The 21,529-nt window shown below is 42.2% G+C and overlaps 1 protein-coding gene across 1 annotated transcript in view; it reads left to right on the forward strand.

The window, feature by feature from the left end:
* Positions 1 to 6,932: 6,932 nt before the first annotated feature.
* LOC310745932 (macrophage mannose receptor 1-like) overlaps positions 6,933 to 21,529 on the forward strand; it is a 48,577-nt gene continuing 33,980 nt past the window's right edge. The window contains exons 1-7 of the mRNA XM_083579241.1: positions 6,933 to 7,191; positions 10,133 to 10,534; positions 12,538 to 12,711; positions 14,336 to 14,500; positions 15,878 to 15,991; positions 16,548 to 16,694; positions 18,174 to 18,356. Coding sequence (XP_083435367.1) covers positions 7,131 to 7,191; positions 10,133 to 10,534; positions 12,538 to 12,711; positions 14,336 to 14,500; positions 15,878 to 15,991; positions 16,548 to 16,694; positions 18,174 to 18,356 — 1,246 coding nt within the window. The 5' untranslated portion in view covers positions 6,933 to 7,130. The remainder of the gene's footprint in view (positions 7,192 to 10,132; positions 10,535 to 12,537; positions 12,712 to 14,335; positions 14,501 to 15,877; positions 15,992 to 16,547; positions 16,695 to 18,173; positions 18,357 to 21,529) is intronic.

Genomic DNA, 21,529 nt, shown 5'->3' on the forward strand with positions numbered 1-21,529 from the left:
AACAGGCTTTTAAGAATTGACTTATTAAAGAAAGGGCTGGTGCTGTGATATTTTTATTGCAATGCTTTGTATGTTGAGATAGATAGATAGATCGTTTTTAATGATTGCTCCCCCCACCCAGCTATTTCTATTTTAGCTGCAAGCCACGTTGAATCCCTGTCAGGGAAAAAGGTGGAATCTAAGTAAACATAGTAATAATAAAAATAAGTCCTACTGAACTCAGTGGGACTTAATTTCTGAGCAAAAATGCTTAGGGTCGTTGTGTAAGGCTGCAATTTTTTTACCCAGTTACATGGGAATAAGCTCCATTAAACTCAGAGAGGCTGGCAGTGTAAGGATCAATTTGCAATAAAGGAATAAACACTCCACATGCTCCATAAAAAAAAATGCAGGATATTGAACCATTGCAATTAAAGAATTTGAAGTGGATTGGTGACATTTTCCTTTGAAATAAGGGATAAATACAAAGTGTTTTGTATTCATCATTGCCTTCATTGGGTGCAGACATTTTCAGTATAAACATAAAGCTGTTTTTGTAGCTGATTGTATGCAGCAGTGTCCTCTTTATGTATTCACATGACGTAAACATGTATGTTGTCCTCTAGATCCGAGCCTTAGGCACATGCATTCTTGCAAACATAGAAACATGTTATAAGCAAGCTATACTTCAAAGTGCTTATCTTGTGAACTTGCCATTTAAATTGTGCAGTCATAGCAAAGACTCCCATTTCCAAAAAAAGGACAGTGTGTGTGTGCGCGCGCGCGCACGCGCGCCTGACCTCTCCACCAATTTTAATTGATTTATGTCAGAGATAAGGAGGGGAGGGAATAGAAATGATAAGAAGATAAAGCATATTCCCATGTCTTTCCCAACCGCCCCAGCACATGGAAGAATACGTGTTATAATGTGAACAAGATGCTGCAGCTCCTTCACCACTTGATGGGCTGCTGCAGTAACAGGAAACAGGGCAGCAGGCATGCAGCAGAGGAGGAGGCTGGTGGTTTTGAGTGCCCTTTCCATTAGCTACCTCTCTTCCCTGAGAAAGGGAAATGCAGCAACAAGAGCGGGGGTTGATGGGCAGGGTGGGGTGGGAGGCAGGAGTGGAAGGGGTGTGTAGTGGACAGAGGTGGATTTAGCGGCGAAACCTGGAAGTAACGTGCTCCGTTACTTCCGGGTTGCCACGGAGCGCAACTCGAATGCGCTCAACCCGAAGCACATTCACCTTGAGGTATGACTGTACCAAATTCCACCCATGGAGGAAGGAAGTGAGTGGAAGCAACTTGCTTCATTCTGCTTCATGATTTCTGCTTGCGCAATGGAACTTCCCTGCCTCCCTCTGCCTGCATCCTCTTCAAATCTGCTCTGGAGGATCAGAGGAACCCCTAGAACAGATTTAGGAAGCACACAGAGAGGAAAGCCTGTGCACATGGAACACTGGGGATGGGCTTGTGTGAACACCCTGTCCATCTACACACCATGGGTCAGCAAACTAAGGTGCGCGGGCCAGATCAGGCCCAATTGTCTTCTGGATCTGGCCTGTGGACAGTCCGGGAATCGCTGCATGGATCACCAGTGCGCGTTCTTTCTCTCTCCCTCACACAGCTACGGCACCGCCGCATCCTCCCTCCCTCATTCTGGCTTCTCCCCACCCTGCCTAGAGGAGGAAGGGGGCTAGGCTTTGTTGGTGCCAGCAGCAGCAGCACTTAAGCGGCCGCCATTTTAAGCAGCCCCTCTCCAGAGCTCTTTTGTCATCGCCAGCCCCTGCCGCTCATAAGACACAGGTAAGCAGCCACTGGGGTTTGTGGTGCTCTTGCATCATTTCCCCCCAAAATATAGTCCAGCTCCCCCACAAGGTCTGAGGGACAGTGGACCAACCTGCTGAAAAAGTTTGCTGACCCCTGGCCTACACAGTTTTAGCCCTGAAGAGGCCTCCCATCATACGTGGTCTTCTAAATGTTCCACAAATCACCAACAGAAAACACACTTGTTTAAAGATCTAAGAGAATGGATACAGAGCCAGAATGTGTACACAGTCACACCAGTCAAGATCTCAAGGACAATGATAGTTGGGAATGAATTTAAAGAGGCTTTCTCCTATGTAGCAATGAGTATCATGTTTTGAATGAAAATTAAAAGAGCCTACATGTCAATATCAACAACTGCATCAACAACCGACTGGAACACATTGTTTTCAAAACGGACAAATTTGTTGCTGGAAACGGCACCTGTTTTGTACAGTTGCCTGACCTTTCGGGTGTGTAGGCTTCCTTCCAGAGTACAGACATGTGGTATGGCTGGAAAGGTTCATGTTGGCTTTTGTAGGTTGATTGGAGGCATGTGAAAACATTCACTTCTCCATAACTCTGATTCCTGTGAACCCAATAAATCTGCTTTGAAAACTTCCTGAGACTCAGGGATTGCTAGATTCCCAAAATACCAACCCAGACATAATTACATTTATTAGTAATGTTACAGGTGATACAGTTTCTTATTTAAAAGCTTTTATTTTAAAAGGAGAAGCAAATGAATTTAATAAATCTGTGTACTCAGCTAAGGTGTATGGACGTTGCCTTAAGCCAGAGTTTAAATTAGCCTTCCTTCAGTTGCCAAACTGGAAGCCGCGCCTTGGTTCCCGAACATTTTGGAAGTCAAAGGACTTCTGGAATGGATTCCATTCTACTTCCAAGGTACATCCGTACAGCTATTGAAGTTCTGGCTCCGGTTGTTAGGAGACGCCTGTTGTAAGGCTTCCCCACACAGCAAGAACTCTTTCCAAACCCCCAGGATATGGTGCACCGGGCCATTTATCAACAAGGTGCCACTTCTCAAAGGCCTACTAGAGCAGAAATCATAAACACACACATACTCCCCAAAAACTATCTGAAATTAAAGTGGGTGGCATCTCTGTAGAAGGAGATGCATTTTGGAATTCAAAAATGAGATCTGCTCAGGTGACTGTTGTGTGTGGCAGGGAGGAGGGTTTTCATACAGGAGGAGACATTGTCTTAAGGCAGGGGTGAACAGAACAGTGCAAATAATTTTTGATCTTGTAATAGCTCTGCCTTGCAACTATTCAAAGCTGTAAACTTCAAAATCCAGATGCACCCAAAACACATGCAACTGCAAAATGCCTGGATGCCTTCTTGCATGTTTGCAATTGTGATGGCCTGCAACTCGGGCTCGGGCTTGGAACCAGAGGAGTCTCAGTCCGCACCAGATCCTTTGCCTCAGGCGGCAGCTGAACCTAGTCTGGGGCCTGATTCTGAAGAGCCCCAGTCTGCACAGGTTCCCCTGCAACAAGCACCAGCTGGGCCGAGTCAGGGGCCTGAGCCTGCCCTGGCTCCAGTTGCGGGGATTACCTCGTTGCCTCCAGCTGGGCAATCACTCACAGCTGCTCCACTACCAGTTGGGTCAGGAGAGGCTGAGGTGGCCTCTGGGTCTAGTAGCCTGCCAACATCTCCTGAGCTGCAGAGACTGAGGTCTGAGAGAAGGAGAGACCTGAGTACTCGCAGGAGGAGTGCTCACCTTTGGGCGAGACAGGGAGGTGAGTCACCGGGGGATCAGGACCAGCCGTTACCCTGACAAAGATAAAAGGCTGTTGGACACCATCCCAGGTAGCAGGAGCAACATTGCTGTTTGCCACAACTTGCCTGAGACCCTGTGCCTAACCTTGCCTGGTTTCCTGCCTCGTGTCCTGCCTTGGCCCTGTCAGACTAACTCCTCGCGTTGCTCAGGTTACCCCCAGCCCGGCACAGCAATGAATCTCTTAAGGCGTTTCTCCCTCCACTTGGAGCAAATCTTCTTGCAGAGGAAAGAGCTGAAATGGCATTCTTTGTGCAACATCAAAGCCAACTTCCCTCTCATCTGCTTTCCATTGAAGAGCTGATGGGTGGAGACACAGAGGGCCAGCTGAAATCCTGGAGTGAGTGGCCCTTGGACCAGAAGTTTACTCTCTTAAGATGAGCGGGGCCAAGGTTACATAAGTACTTTAAAGGTTTAAACCTGCACTTTGAAAATAGAGCATAGACATACTCTGGATGCTTGCTGACTGCAACAGGTTTCTGTTATAAATCCAGGAAGTAAAATGCACCTGAGAAGCACAGACTAGCGGACTTCCGGGTTGGCGCCTCCAGGCAATGGCGGAGTTCCTCCGATCGGGAGGAATTTGCTCCGTGGAAATCAGGGTCTGACCGGCACGGTGAAGGTGGAGACCCACTGAAATCACAGACGGGAGAAGCTTGTGAACCTGGGATTCGGCTGGCACCTTTTGTGCCTCCTCTACTCGCGGGGAAACCCTGATTTGGGGATCCGGAGCGAAGTTGGGTGAGCGGCGCGGTGCTTCGAATTGACTGCTTCTTTCACGGAATGAAGCCGCATCGCTGTTGCCGGAGAGCGCTGACTTTTTCCTGTGGACAATTTGACTTTAAACAACTACCCGTGAGTAGAACGGAAAATTGGATCTTTAAATTCATTAATTTGGCATCAAAACGGGAAGGTTTTAAACAGGTAGTCCGCCTTCCTCTTTTGTAAATAGATTGAAGCAAAGACGTTGCAAGTTAAAGCCTTGGAAAGTCTTTTGTAAAGGATTAAATCTCCATCGGTTAAAACTATTAAACCCCCCTTGGAAGCAGGAGAAGAGGAGGGAAATTTTGGACCTAGCGAGCCTGCAGGAGAGAGTGAAAAATTAAATTACCACTGCTCTGAACCTGGAAACGGGCTGCCAGCAGAATTGACGTTTTGGGAGAGTTCATTGACTGTGAACAGAAAGCATGTTGACAGATGGCTAAATAAGAGAAATATATTGTTTCCATTGTCCTCTTCTGCGTTTAAAAAGGAGGAAAAGTAACTGAAAATTGAAACTAACTTTATAGTTTAAATTGTGTTTGAAAGGATTGATACAAGTGGAGACTGTTTCCCTCTAGAGGGAGCTTTTGAAACTGTTACAAGAGTGGAGCTGGGTTTTTTCCAGCTGCAAGATAAGAGCTGTGAGAATCAGAGATTGACCTTGGATTTTAAGAATGTTGACAGAAGGAGCCTTAGTGACTGTTCTATGTAAGATAAGCTATTCGTTGGAACAGCTTCACAAGAAGACGGATGTTATGAATACCAAACTTGAGAACTTGGAACAAAAAGTGATAAATTTGGGACAAAAAGTGACCATCAATACAGAAATTGTTCAGGATTTGACACAGGAACCTACTTTGACAGGACAAACAGGGGAGAAGGCGAAGGAGAAAGTTGTTGTTGTTGAACCTAAAGTAATACAAGTGGAAGCTCCAGCCTTACAGAGGCAAATCGAGGACTATAAGTGGAGGCCTTTTATGAATGAATATAGAAAAAGTCAGAATTTGAAGATTGGAGCCCTGCTTGGACTGGAGAAGGAAGGTTGGATAGACTCTTTCATGCAGGGATTTACTGACCTTAGGGTCCTGAATCTGGGTCGGGCGGTGATTGGAGTTGTGGGGGCCTTTGGATCTGGAGGAGCCTTGAAACATGATTTGAGATATTGTATGGACCTTGGTTCTAGCTGTGGAGAGTTGGCTGGCCTGTCGAGAGGGAATGGGGGCATGGTTGGGTCGCCCCCCCCCCCCGAGACTTGCTCTTCAGCATTTTCAGCATCAAAGAATATGAAGAAGAATTGGAGAAGGGACTTGGAAAAGATTTAAGAGCCTCGGACAGAAGATCTCCAGGTTGATGAACTATATGGAATGGACAGAAATGACTGGCAGAATCCGAGACCAGGGAGAAGAGATGGTGGTAGAAGATTGGGAAAGTTTAAAGTTTGTATATAGAAATATTGTAAAATTAATGAGTGTTTGAAAATTGTTGGAATGAAACTTTATGGCTTTAGCAGAAATGTTATAAGGAGTTAAGTATAAATAAGTACTTTAGTATTAATGGAAAATAAGGTTAAAAATATGTTAAGATATTCATAATGATAAAAATAGAGAAAGATGGAAAGGAATTGCTGAAACAAGTAACAGAAGTGGAATACAAAAAGGGAGATGAGAGGAGGTCGATGAAATAAGGGAATGAAAGATAGAGTAATGAAATGGCATGCTATATGCTTTTAAATTGTTGTTGTTTTGCTTTGTTTAGTTTAGTGTTAAGGTTGTGCTTTGTATTGTTTATTGTATTGCTTTTTTCTTTTGTTTTTTTCTTGTCTGCTCTATTTCGTCTTTTTCTCCTGCCTTTTTTCTTTTTTTCTCTCTTGTAAGTTTGAAAAGTAATAAAGATTATTTAAAAAAAAAAGGAGCACAGACTAGCTTTGGGGGCAAAGGACAGGCTGTGTGGCACACATAGCTCTGCCTAGTTTCTGCCCCATAGTCTTTGCCACCTGAGGCAACTACCTCTCTCTGCCTGATGATATGGGGCGGCACTTGTCTTGATTTGTATTCATTTGCTGTTCTTGATAGCTCTGGTGTTTTGCTGAGTTGCTGTTATTTCTTTTTTAAGACTAATTATTCCAATCTTCCCCCTTGAAGACAGGAACCACTGTGGGATGTTCAATATTGCTTTAAGCTGTTTTATAATGCTACATGAAGGGCTGCATCTAGGAATGAGTCAACATAATAAAGTCCATTTTGAGGCATTTCTATTTAAATATGTTTTAAATTACATTGATTTTACATGTTGAAGTTTGGCTTCACATGTTGAAACGCAAGATAGAAATAAGAAATAAAAATCAACAAGTACAGGCAAAACAATCACAACAAGTAGAAAAGCTATCATAAGACACACACACACAAGAAAAAAATTCTTGGAGACATTTGATGAGCCAATCTGTTTCCCACACACAACTGAGGCATTCCCAGAAAAAAAATAAATGCTGAGCATTCATCACTTTATCACCTGCCATTCTGTGGAAGCTCTTCCTTCCTTTTTCCTTCAGTGGTGAAATTAGCTTAGGGAAGCAAAGTCTGAACGGTGAATTCCTGTTATTTCACAATGCCCTGTGTGGCAGGGCATTTCCTTATCATTAGGCAACCAGAATGCACTCCTTCAACTATAAGTTCTCAGAAATGAACACGGCTTTCCTCCTTGCTGGCTTCAACAAGATCTGCTACAAAAGGGAAACCTTGTATGGCGCATTCTGGCAGAAGGGAAGACAGTAGTAAACTTGCGTAAAATGCCTGTTTCTTTGCTTCTTGTTTTCCTTTCCTTACAACATTGCGTTTTTTCGCTAGTAGGTAAGTTCCAATCAGTTCTTTGCCAAGAATGGGGCTTTGCCAAAAATGGGGCAAGAATGGGGCTTGCAAATCTGATTTCTATTTTGGATCATTAAAACAAGTATACAAATACTGTATATATTTAGTATAGTGACTGGAACTGCATGCTGAGTGTTACGAGAGAGTTGTAATCTGGTTCGGCATCTGCAAACAGCCCAACTGGGTTTTTCCTGCTGCTTGGTGTTTTGACTTTCCAAATTAGGTTTATTGAGACTAACTGCAGCTGTCAGTTTTGATGTGCAAGTTTCATACCTGAATTAACAATTGCAAGGTTGAAATAGTCAGTTGTTGTTGCTGTGAGTGCAGAATATATTGAATGCTTCTCCATGTTGCATAATATTCAGATGCAAAGTTGAAAATAAAATTAGCTCATGGTTTTACCTAATTGTTGTAAATCAATACACATAAAAATGCAATAAATAAATTAGGACTGAGGATGTAATTTTGGGCACCTGGCAATGTACTGGTTTTACGTACAAGTCTGTCTCTTTGCGGGGGCGGGGGGCGGGTTAGCTTTCAAGGCAAGAATAGTTCATTTTTCATGTGATTAGCTGCTTAGTACATCAGATGCCCTGGCCTATTCACACATTTAGTTGCATGCAGCACACTAATGTGCAGCAGGAGCTGTGGGCTATACTTCTGACCCTTACACTAAATTTTTGCGTTGATCATGAATTCCCGAAAAGAGAATCTCTGCATTGATTGAGTGATTATTTAATTTCTGTACAGCTTAATATATTAAAAATATCTATGAGCAGTGTACAGAAAACTGAAGCAACAGACAACTTTTTTTAAAAAAAACAACTACAAAAATACACAGATACATATTAAAATGTTACATTAATAGCATGTTACTAATATATAAAAATCAGTATCAGTTCATTTTCCTTCTGGCACACCCTCCGGGTTCTCACCCAGGATCCAAACAAACTCTCAGCTCATCCACAAAAGCCTTACGAAGAGTAGGGTTCCTGGAAAGAGCAAGCATCATCCTAGCCTTTCACCCTAGGCTTGCTTTTTATGGGCAGGCCCAAAATGGATGGTACTTCCTCAGGCTGTCAATTCAGCTGTAGTCTCCACACCCAGTTCCAGGTACAGCAGGTTTGTTGAGTTTCCCAGGGGGTCCAAATGAGGGGAAAAGGACACCCTCCACTCACAGCTCTCAGACCCTCCAAGTGTCCCTATTTTCCAGGGACATCCTTGATTTAGTGAAGCCACCCCAGTTTCTGATTTGATTGAATGTCCCACTTTTCCTTAGGATGTCCCTATTTTCATTAGAAAAATGTTGGAAGGTATGGCGTTATCCGACCCCTGAGCCGTCTGAAGGCAATCCTGTATAGCAGTGACGGCCAAACTTGGCCCTCCAGCCGTTTTGGGACTATAATTCCCATCAACCCAGACCACTGGTCCTGTTAGCTAGGGATGGTGGGAGTTGTAGTCCAAAAACAGCTGGAGGGTCAAGTTTGGCCATCACTGCTGTATAGGGAAGTTTTTAAAATGTTTAATTTTTTAAATGTTTTTATGTATGTTGGAAGCTGCCCAGAGTGGCTGGGGCAACCCAGTAAGATGTGTGGGGTTTAAATAGTAAAATTATCATTATGGAACAGGATGTCCCTATTTCCATCGGAGAAATGTTGGAGGGTATGAACTAGTAAGGCAAAGTTATCCCAGCACATGTTTCAATTAGTAGTAGCCTTTTCTTTTTTTCCACTTTGTGCTCGACTTCCCCTAAAAGTATTTAGGAAGAATTTGCAAGCATTGCACATACTAGTTTACAAAAACGTGGAGCAATTGTTAGCACAACAATATAGTAAAAGACTTTATCACCGTTGGTGATAATTGTACATTTCCTTGTATTGTCTGTAAGGAAAACTGACTGATAAACTGCAAGGGTTTGTGTCTCCAGTACTCATCAACTTTATGCTGCTTCCTAATGGGTTGGAAGCCAAGGAGGACAAGAGGAAGAAACCAGCTTCTAGATAAGTGTAGGTCAGCTTTTTCACTGAAACAAAAAAAACATTCATTTCCAGTTTGCAGAAGAGCTAGCCACTGCATCTTAAAACAATTGTGGAGCCATCTATTTGGCGTGTGTGTGTGTGTATGTGTGTATATATATATATATATGTGTGTGTGTGTGTGTGTATAACAAATTTATTTATTTGATTTTACATATTAAAATTTACAATCATACCACACCTTCCATAAATACAAGATTCCCATGAATCTCTGGACTTCCCTCCTCCCCTCTGTGGGTCCCGTTATTAAACATTTTCTGCTGCATCTTTATAGTAATCCAGATCTTTTCATATCTCCATTGTATCAACAGTTCTCATTACATTACAAGTGTTATTGCAGTCCCGCTAATGATTTTATTTGTTTACAGTGGTCTCCAAGGTAAATTATAAATTTACCCCATTCCTTATTAAAATTTTGGTCTCCCTGATTTCTCCGGTCATTTTTGCCATTTTGGCATAGTCCAGCAACTTGACCTGTCATTCTTCTCTGGTAGGGACTTTGTCTTCTTTCCATCTCTGGGCTAGCAGCATCTGCACAGCTGCTGTTGCATACATAAATAATCTCTTCTGTTCCCTTAAGATTTTGGCACCTAGAATTCCTAATAGAAAAGCTTCTGGGTTTTTGTAAAAGTTATTTTAAACTTTTTTTCCAGTTCATTATATATCATTTCCCAGAATGCTCTCTCTCTCCTTTAAACACTTTCATAGAGCTTCAACAGATCTGTTGGAGAGATCACATTGAGCCCTAATAGCTGTGTTTTGTATTCACTCCATACTAATGTGCAAATCGGGTTCAAGGGCTTCTTGAACCAGATTTCTGCTTGTGATACACATGACTAGTTGGTCTTCTCTGCCATAGAACTTACATTTTTTGTTTTTGGTTACAGATACCAGCAAATTTTTAATATATAATGAAAACCACAAACTTTGTGTTCATGTACAGTCTGCAAGCTATGTCACTACCAGTATTTGCAACCATGAAAGCGATGAACAAAAATTTAGATGGATTTCCAGCCACCAGCTGATGAGCGTGTCTTTGAAGTTATGTTTTGGAGTATCTTCAAAGGTTGACTGGACACCAGTTACTCTGTACCCATGTGACTCAACAAGCGATCTCCAGCGGTGGGAATGCAAAAATGACACACTTTTCGCCATCCAAGGAGCAGATCTGCATTTCAACTATGGCAACAGAAATGAAAAAAGAATTATGCTGTACCGGGGATCTGGCGAATGGAGTCGGTGGAGGGTCTATGGAACCAGAGATGATTTGTGCTCCCGGGGCTATGAAGGTAAATCTTCCTGGTTGTTGTTTCGTTTTCCTTCTGAGTTAATATACTTGGCTACTTGAATCTTTAGTCATGTTGTTATATAAGCCAACAACCCAGCCAGATGGCTGGGGTATAAATAATAAATTATTATTATAATTCACAGAACTAAGAGCCCATACAAATAAAGTAACTTGCCCCTTTAGAGGTTTGTCATCCTAGGACAGGGCTGCTATACATCAAGTCAATCAAAAAGTAGCTTCCTTAAAAAAGCTCAACAACTAGGATAGCATAATTATCTGAATTGTCCCAATAGGCAAGGTGAATTTAGCCACACATCGAATGCCTAAGTATAATGAAATGCCAAGCTGTAAGATCATTTCTGTCAGAATAGGCAACAAATGGTCACAGCAAGGGTAGCCAACATGGTGACCTCCAAGTATCGCTAGACTACAACTACCATCTGCCACAGTCAACCCAATTGGTTGATGGCCAGTGGCCAGCTAGGATGAGAGTTGGGGTCGAGCAACAAGTGTGGGTACCCCTGAGTTAGAGCATGACTCAATTGCCATGTCATATTGTTCATATTTATGAACAATAAATAACATCTAGGGTAAGGCAGAACCAACGTGCAAATATCCAGTTGTGGAGATGTTCAAAATGTTATTAATTCCCTTTTTAAAAAGAAAAGAAAAGCACAGATGGATAGCTGTCTGTCATGGATGCTTTAGCTGAGGTCCCTGCTTTGGACTAGATGACCCTTGGGATCCCTTCCCCTCCACAATTCTATGAAACCTCTACCCAATTTAATATTTGCAAGTGATGCCAGGTTTGCACTTGGATGTGTCATTGAGGGGAAGTGCTCAGACAGTTCCTCTACTTTGTGACATCTCGGTGTCAACCTCAGGTTTATGAACCAGGGCATCCCAGCCAGTAACCATGACAACACAGAGACAGGAAGAGCATCCAAGCCATATTCAGTCATCCTCTCTTCCCTGCCTCGCCGCACCCTCTTCATGTGATTATGAAGCCTAGCTCCCTCCCACACATCCCCGTCAATAATGATAATGATAATGATAATGATAATAATTTATTTATACCCCGCCCATCTGGCTGGGCTTCCCCAGCCACTTTGGGTGGCTTCCAACAAAATATTAAAATACAGTAATCCATCAAACATTAAAAGCTTCCCTAAACAGGGCTGCCTTCAGATGTCTTCTAAAAGTCCAGCCCTAGGGGAGAAGATTATTTCCCTCTCAGATTATTCACTTCTATACCTTTTTCCAGAATGTGGAATAAAGTGAAGGGATATAAGCATAAATAAAGAGCGAGCAATCAATCAAGCAAGCAAGCAAGCAAACAAACAAACAAACAAACAAACAAAGAAATGAAATGAAATGTCTCCCTCTAGCCTGCCTGTCTCTGGTTTTGAACTAGGGCAAGGAGGCATGTTTGAAATAATAAAAAGCCTCTAAAAATAAAAGAAATAAGAATATTGAACACAGATAGGATATTCAGGCCTATAACAGTATGGTTGTTTGCTAGTTGGGTTGCATAGGCATCTGTAGACTGCCTTCCTACATATGAGCTTTGCACACTTTGTTCTAGACCATTTCTGGCACTATCCCATTTTTGTGGAATAGCTTTTTACATTTGCCAAAGTGCTTTAGTCTTTTTATCCCTGTGAAAATGCTGTAAAGTAGACCACGATACAATTTGAGCCAAACAACAAAGAGAACAGTGCTTGTATCAAAGACTAAGTAAGGTATTAAAGATGAACAAATTTATTATGGCATTAGTGGGGGTTTTTAGGTTAAAGTCTTCTTCATCAGGTGCATCATTTTGATAATCCACAAAAGCTTATGGAATAATGCACCTGCTAGCTTCTAAAGTTCCGTGTCTGCTGTAAGCCATGGCTAGTTGGCTAACACTTTGTCTTAAAGTATAGCAGAGTAATGGTATACTTGATTACTTTATTACTGGTTCTTTTATTGCTTTTACACTTTTCTCTTCCTCTTTCTTTCCAGACATGTTCACTCTGAACGGCAATGCCAATGGAGCACCATGTGTATTCCCTTTCCAGTATGATGGTAACTGGTACGCAGAGTGTACAAATGCTGGCAGGTCCGATGGCTGGCTGTGGTGTTCAACTACTAGAAACTATGATACAGACAGGAAATATGGCTTTTGCCCACTGAAATGTAAGTTCTGTAGTTGTTTCTTAAGCCTGGATCATGAAATGTCACTATCTAAGGCCGTTCACACACCATATATTTAAAGTACAGTTGCACCTTGGTTGTCAAACGGAATCCGTTCCGGAAGTCGGTTCAGCTTCCAAAAAGGTTCAACAACCAAGGCGCGGCTTCCAATTGGCTTCAGGAGCTTCCTGCACTCAAGAGGAAGCCACAGAAGTCATGTCAGACGTTCGGCTTCCAAAGAACGTTTGCAAACCAGAACACTTATTTCCGGGTTTGCTGCATTCGGGAGCCAAAACATTCGAGTCGTAAGTCTTTTGGGATCCAAGGTACGACTGTACATTGTTTCTCCCAAAGAACCTTGAGAACTGTTGTTTACATCATGGAGCTGCGATTCCCAGCACCGTTAACAAACTCTAGTTCCATGATTCCCTGGTGGAAGTTTTGTGCCTTAAATATATGGCTAAATGTGGATGGCTAAAACCACTGTTTTAATTGATCATTTAGTCAATAAAACATACATAAATGTGCATATTATTGAACTGTGAAGATAGGCAACTTTTCTGAAAAGGGCAGGGATGTAATGATTTAACAAACCTTTTTTTGAGTTTTATTTATTAACGTTCTTATGTTACATAGGTAAACATTATCATATTACATCACAAGGCTTATTATAATTTTCAGCATGTATACAAAGTTTATATACAAAATTTATATACCTAAAGAAAAGAAACAAGGACAAAAAACTATTCCAAAATCATATATGTGCCAACACTTTGGACTTCCTGTCTATCCCATTGTATATTCCTTTTTTACAAATGAATATGATTTAACAAATATTAACTGCTTGTTCCTGCCGGGGTCCTGACTGGAGCTAGGGTGTCCTTGTGCCTGTTATCTGCAATTGGAGAAAAGCTTCCATTGTGGATAGCAAGGGTGGGGGGAATGTGGCAATTTCTATCAGGACCATGGTGTGGGCAAAGGGTTAAAAGTCAATGCCTTTAACAAAAAGAAATGAAACACATAAAGGCAAAATCAAAGAAGATCACACGTCTGACTGTCCCAATGTCAAAACTCTGTATTTTTCTACAGAGCCCTAGAACAACTCAGAAGGAATTTTCCTATGAATTTTAGCACTATATTATTACAGTCCCACTGCTTGGAGTCGCATTGTAGCTTGTCATTGCATTTAAATATATATATATCTTTATTGATGTTTAAAGCAGAAAGATAACAGCTAAAACTAACAGGAATGGCCAAACCTATAGATCCAGCCAGCTCAGAAAGCAGTCTGTGTCACTGAGTAGAAGTAATTCACAAACTAACTGGCTCAGTAGAGACCACAGGAGGTGAAGATTTGACAGAACCATCCAGACAGAAACAGGAAAATATTATTATATACTTTAGATATCCATTGTTTGAGAGGGCATGTCCAAGCTACCTTAGAAAAAACAAAGCAGAAGTCACCTACCACAAATGGGGTGTTTCTGAAGTCCCTTAGTTCAGTTCTGAAAATAGTTATAAGTCTATGTTAATTTCAGGGCTATGGATTCAGACTTTATAAGTAAATAATGCTTCTTTCATTTTGTCGTAATGAACATTGGAAGCCTGTCTTTATTTCCCCCTATAGCTGACGGAATGGACAAGCTGTGGAATGCAGACCATTTGACCAATGTTCAGTACCAGATAAACTCAAACGCTGCTCTAACTTGGTACCAAGCGAGTAAAAGTTGTCAGCAACAAGGTGCACGTTTGTTGGGAATTACTGAGTTACATGAGCAAATGTACCTAACAGGTAAGTTATCCATGGATATTTTGTAGCATGTCATATATTATATCCCAAATAAATTAAAGTGAAAGACTTGAAAGTTGCACAACAGAACTTGCATTATCCCCATTCCTGATCTCTCTGCATTAACAGGTGCATAGATCTTATGCTTCTACTATGCCTGTCCGTTTGTCTTTACGACTGAGAACTCTGAAAAAGCAGGATTCCCAATTGCACAGAAAGAAGTGTAGCTATATAGTTCGGCTGGTTAGTGTGTGGTGCTGATAACGCCAAGGTTGCAGGTTTGATCCCCATATGGGACAGCTGCCTATTCCTGCACTGCAGGGGGTTGGACTAGATGATCCTCAGGGTCCCTTCCAACTCTGCAATTCTATGATTCTATATAATATCTAGACATGAACACAATAAGCTGAATGTGTGAAGGCTGAGAGTGGCGATGGCACTCCTAAGTTTTCTGCCTCCCCTGTGTGCAAGGTGACATTTGAAAAGTGATCTTGTAGCTTTGCTTCATAAATGCCAAAAGCAAGCTCTCCTGCTTAAGAATCCTACTTTTGCACTGGCTTATCACAGCAATGAAGAAATTTAAACTCATGCACCCAAACTATAGAGTCTTGTTTGTTGCTTTTTTCCAAAAAAAAAATATTATTCATTTTATAACACAAATAAACACAAACAGAAAAACAAACAATACAAACAAATTCTTGTCTTATTCTTATTTTTTTCTAAACCTTGTTAGGTGGGCTTGTTTGTTGCTTGACTGTCTTGCACATACTGAGCAACCGATTTGCATTCACAAGGAACTATTTGCTCAAGCCTCTTTTCACATTTTCAATTTCAATGTGAAATGATCAGATTTATTGCTTAATCTGTGAAAACAGATGTCCCAGTCCAAACTGCCAATGTTTCATACTCTCTGCTGTGGGAGTCACACTTCCTGACACCAGATATGTAGGAACAGGTTGTGGAGATTTAGTGGTGAGCCAAAAGTACTTTGCACATTTTAAATTTTACTTCATGTATTTGATCACCACGGTCCAGGAGAGTGGGTGCATGAGACTGATCGCAAATGCTTATTTTCTGCAAGAACTTGGCTCCATCTTGTCTGGTTCTTCTTGTCGTAACCATGAAAGGCAGGTCTAGAGGTAGACTTACCAAATTCAGTAAGGTGTTGTTGTGCCCACAAAGGGAACTTTTGGCAGATGGTGCTTCTCCCTTCTTAATGCTGCAGTGGTAAAATAAGTTTTCGATTGCTGAAATTCTCCTTCGCTCTGCAACTTTGATGCTCATCCTTACCCACTTACCGGTACCTGTAATTACTACTGCCTGTTGTGGAGTCCGCATTCCTGAGACTGATGCCTTGCTGTGTTTTGCATGCTCATTTAGGGTTAACTTCCACTTTGACTACTGAACTCTGGTTTGGTCTTAACAGTTTGGACTCCAACCGTGGATGGCAATGGAGTGGTGGCCATCCTTTCAGATACATAAACTGGGCACCAGGTAATCACTGTTGTTTGGGTGTTTATATATTCTAAATGCATTTGTTTTTTCAATTTTCCTCATATCTGTTATTTTTCCCTATTTTTTTGCAGTAGAGAACAACATCAACAGCAAAAAAAAACAACCCACTTTCAAATGTCCCTTCCCCACTAAGAGTGCAATTCATGATGCCCCATTTCATCTTTTCATCCTGAAATTTTTGTTTATATATCCAAAACATGTGTTCTTGGGTCCAATATGCTATGGCCTTCCAGATATGTTTAGTTATACATACCATCATCCTATCACTGGCCATGATGACTTGTGAGGAATCATTCATATGTTCATTACAAATATAGGTTGAAGGCCTGAAATCTTGAGGCGAAACACTGAACCGAGCACTTTTGCCGTGAGCAAAATTGCAGCCTGGATCAATTAAATGTGCTGATCTGATTACTGAGCTGACTTTGTGTAGTAAACGCCTCTTACATGCCCGTTGGCTACAATGGAATTTTGTAACGAAGACCTTGAACTCTGTAAAGTGAATATCCTTCTTATTTGTGCCCGTTTCTTAAAGGGAGTCCTTCTCCAGAGCCTGGAAAAACCTGTGGAACATTTAATCCCAGTAAAAATGGCAAATGGGAAACTCTAGAATGCAGTCAGAAACTTGGTTACATTTGTAAAAAAGAGAATTCCAGTCTGAACTCCATCACTATTTCTTCAGGTAGGTTGATGAATAGAAGTTGGCAGTAGGCTGATGAAAAAAGGGAAAGCTTCAGATGTATTTTGGAGCTCTTTCAAAAAGCTCTGTGAAGAGGAGTCTTCAAAACACCCAGTTCTTGAAGAGGATAGTATTGTTTTCTGTTGTTTCAAAAGGGTCTATTGGCTGCGTAACACAGGTGTCTACACAGTCAGCATCCCTAGTATGTGCAAGCATCTCAGCTATAGCTTTGACAGCTCCTGCAGCCATCCATGAAGAACCTTCTTCTGCCCTTTCAGCAGTAGCAGTTGCTAATCCATCCTCTTCCTTCAGTAGTGCCTCCTTCTCTGTGCTGGCAGCCAAGGGCTTCTGCATGCTCAAAGTCTTCCTTATAAACTGGCCCATGGCTTCAGGTTTATTTATTGCTGTATTATCCAAAGAGAACATGAGAGGAAACAGAATGTAAAGTATTTTATTTTAAAGGAGTCTGCGGTTGACGAGACAATTCTGGGTCCCTTTATGGTAGAGCCCACCTGAAATGTAAGAACGTGTATGTCCTCGGCATCAGAAGTTTGAATTTAAAACATTGTATTTACATTTCAGTGTGAGAAGGAAGCATCCAGATTCTAGACAGCTATGGCAGCAAATTCCATTATCTGTAACAGAGACGCTGACACTGAGAGACAGGAAAACACCACTTTGCTCTTAAAAGCACATTCTGATAAATATCCCTGTGTGCTACGCCAAAGCGTTGTCACAGTTTCCTTCCATTCCCTTTCAGCATTCTACGCAAACATGCCCAGGTGTTTCCTAAATGCATTTCTACGTTATTTAAAAGATTTCCCCGCTCCTTTTAGCGACACAATCATTATATTTATTAATTCAAGTGGGGAGCTTGTTTAGCAGAGTTTCCCTGCTGATGCACCTGTTTATCAATAGTGTGAGAAACAGACTTAATTTGCGATGGTTTGCAAACTTGTGAAGGAGGCTTAGATCACCAATATCGTGTGTGTGCTGGATTGGGGACTAAAAGGAAATCTTTGGAGGAAGATGGGGCTTAAGTGATGAGGAAAAGGTGTGTGTATGTAAGGTAAAAGAAGGTAAATGACTCCTGGATGGTTAAGTTCAATCAAAGGCAACTATGGGGTGCGGTGCTCATCTCACTTTAGGCCAAGGAAGATAGCATTTGTCCACAGACAGCTTTCTGGGTCATATGGCCAGCATGACTAAACCACCTCTTATGCAACGGAACACTGTGATGGAACACACAGAGACGCCATTTGTCTTCCCGCCGCAGTGGTACCTATTTATCTACTTGCACTGGCGTGCTTTCAAACTGCTAGGTTGGCAGAAGCTGGGACAGAGCAATGGGAGCTCACCCTGTCACAGGGATTCGAACTGCTGACCTTCTGATGTGCATGCCCCTAACATTATGTGGAATCTATACAGCATTGTGTGCATAGGTGCCTACTTGATCATTGTTTGTGGCTGTTGTTTTCACAGAAACAAATGTGAATATTAAGTGTCCTGAGGGATGGATATCATATGCAGGCCACTGTTACAAGATTCACAGAACACCGGCCTTGTGGAATGATGCCTTAGCATCATGCAGAAAGGAAGGTGGAGATCTGGCGAGTATACACAACGTTGAAGAGTACAGCTTTACAATTTCCCAGCTTGGGTACAGTGAGTATTTGTACATGGTATCTTAACAATTAGCATGTTTTGTGTAGCAACAGTAGTTTACATAACTGGCACCTGCTTTCATCCCATCTAGGATTAATAAATATTACAATGGTATCAAGAATTTTAGTGGCTATTTCGCAGCATTTTTCAACTCGGTAAAGCTTTCTTCTCTAGTGTGCCTCCTTTTGTCTTTGATTTCATATGTGTCAGCCTAGCAATTTCTCAGGCTTGTGGGAATTAAGATGCATCTGTGGAGAGGTTGTTTTGCTTGAGGTCCGACAATAGATGTAAAGCACTAAATGGCCTCGGCCCAGTATATCTGAAGGAACGTCTCCACCCCCACCGTTCAGCCCAGACAATGAAGTCCAGCACCGAGGGCCTTCTGGCAGTTCCCTGTGAAAAGTGAGGTTACAGGGAACCAGGCAGAGGGCCTTTCGGTGGTGGCACCCGCCCTGTGAAACATGCTTTCTTCAGATGTCAAGGAAATAAACAACTACTTGACTTTTAGAAAACATCTGAAGGGAGCCCTGTTTAGGGAAGTTTTTAATGTTTGATATTTTATTGTGTTTTTAATATTCTGTTGGGAGCTGCCCAGATGGGCAGGGTATAAATTATTATTATTATCATTATCATTATTATTATCTGTAGTGACCTAATGAAATGTCAATGCTAAGCCAGTGGGAAAAAGATAAGGCATTGGCTCAGAAGGCTCCAAGGACTAACGCAGAGGTAGTCAACCTTTTTATACCTACCGCCCACTAATGCATCTTTCATGACGGTAAAATTTCCTTACTTCCCACCAGTGCTTGATGGAAGGAGGATTCAGCTTGTGCCATAGAACCCCCTACCACCCACCTAGAATCCTGAAACGCCCACTAGTGGGCGGTAGGGACCAGGTTGACAACCCCTGGACTAACGGCTTTGACTGGGCTGTGCCAATGCTATGATTTGGTTCAAGGGCAGAAAATGCACAGCAGGCAGTACAGCTGGGAGAGAAGGCTTGGCAGTGAAGGGCCATCACGCTGTGGCAGAGTCCATGCTTTGCATGCAAATCATTCCAGGCTTAATCCCAGCATCTCCAAGTATGGAGATGTCCAATGTCTTCTGTCTGAAACCATGCAGAGCTGCTATAATTCTCCAGATGTTGTTGGACTCCAACTCCCATCAGCCCCAGCCAGCATGACTGATGGGAGTTGTAGTCCAGCAACATCTGGAGAACCACAGTTTCCTCACCCCTGATGCAGATAATACAGAGCCAGGTAGACCAGTGGTGTGACTCAATATGAGGAAGCTTTTCTATCTAGCTCAGCTGTAGAGAAAACACTTTGCTTGAAAAAGGTGCCAGATTCAAAGCTTGGTATTGTCATCAACAAAAATAAGGTAGCAGGTGCTGAGGAAGACAACTTCATTTGATCCAGGAGAGCTGCTACAAGTCAGTGAGGATAATACTGGGCTAGATAGGCCAGCAGTCTGACCTGGTATAAGATAGCCTGCTGGAAGGGATTGCTGAATAAGATATCATGCTCAGTGGGTGGTGGAACATCAGAAACCCTGAACAGCTTGTTAGCATTCTTCGTGGGTATAATAATACAGTGGTACTTCGGGTTACATGCGCTTCAGGTTACATACGCTTCAGGTTACAACTCCGCTAACCCAGAAATAGTGCTTCAGGTTAAGAACTTTGCTTCAGGGTGAGAACAGAAATTGTGCTCCGGCGGCGTGGCAGCAGCGGGAGGCTCCATTAGCTAAAGTGGTGCTTCAGGTTAAGAACAGTTTCAGGTTAAGAACAGACCTCTGGAACGAATTAAGTACTTAACCAGAGGTACCACTGTAGAACAAAACAAAATTTAAAATTTGTGTAGTTTGCACAGATCACAAAATACATCTTTTCTTGCTGCAGAACTGGGATTATTTCAATACAGACCTTTGGGATTTTTAAAAAGTACGTAGATACTAGTCAATACTGTATGTACAGTGGTACCTTGGTTCTCGAACTTAATCCATTCCAGGAGTCTGTTCGACTTCTGAAACCATTCAGAAACCAAGATGCACTCAAGCGGAAGCCGCGTCAGACTTTCGGCTTCAAAAAAAACATTTGCAAACCGGAACACTTACTTCTGGGTTTGTGGCGTTCAGGAGCTGATTTGTTCGGCAACTAAGCCGTTTGAGAACCAGTCTAGAAAGTTGTTTCAGTGAGAGGTGATGTTTTGAGGATTCTGCCATAACTTTCTGTGCTAGCTGGCTGGATCCTGTGTCTTGCAGCGTAATGCAGATGTGCTGTAGTGGAAAAATGAGGGAGAAGACCTTGTTGCGGGAACAAACAGGGGGAAAAACATTATGTAAGTGTCAGGAATGCAGGACCAGGAGCAATGGAAAATCTCATTTAAAAGCAATATCTCTGTCATGAAGCAGAGGTTATAATGACAGTAGGTGCCAGAAAAACCAAACAGTGTACTACATTCTGCTTGAATGTTGAATTAGTCAGAGGAAGTCCTGTGTACACATCTTGGCAGCACCATCTTGTTCTTAGTGATTCAGGTCAGTGGAAAGGAAACACCTGTTATATTTGGGCTCGGGTTCAGGATTCAGCCTCAGTGGTGACATCTCTTACAGTTAAGGGCAAGAAACTCCATGAACACACTTTTAGCTATTAACTTGCCGCTGGTTCTTAAAAAAAATAATATGGTGACAATTGAATATTGCTGGATGTAGCCTTTTTTAAAAAAAATTGGGAAACTATCATTGAAGAGCAATCCATCCAGCCTACGACTGATGTGCTAGTGCCCATGAGTGGAGGATTCCTACCAGTTCCATCGTTTCCCGCTTCATCTCTGCTCCTCTATCTATGGGTATGCATGGATATATGCATGCAGAGAAGGTGAGAGATCATTGCAGGAAATCAGCGGTCTCTTCATGTCTCTCATCCAGCCCATTCAGTGTCCCTTCATCCCTCTGTGCAAATTCTCATGTCCCAGAGCATTGTCTCCCCTTCCTTATAATTTCCCTTTCCTTGTTGCTACTGCTCAGTGGCGTGCGGTGAAATCTTTCATAGGGGAACAGTTAGGGCCAGAGACACCAGCTTGCAAGGGTGATTGGGGTGTGTGTGCTGATGTCATGCCCGTGGGAATCGTGCCCCCCCAGGCAGAAGCTTCCTGGGCTCTGGCAGTATGCTG

Source organism: Podarcis filfolensis (assembly GCF_964270895.1).
Source record: "Podarcis filfolensis genome assembly, chromosome: 12".
Taxonomy (NCBI): Eukaryota; Metazoa; Chordata; class Lepidosauria; order Squamata; family Lacertidae; genus Podarcis; species Podarcis filfolensis.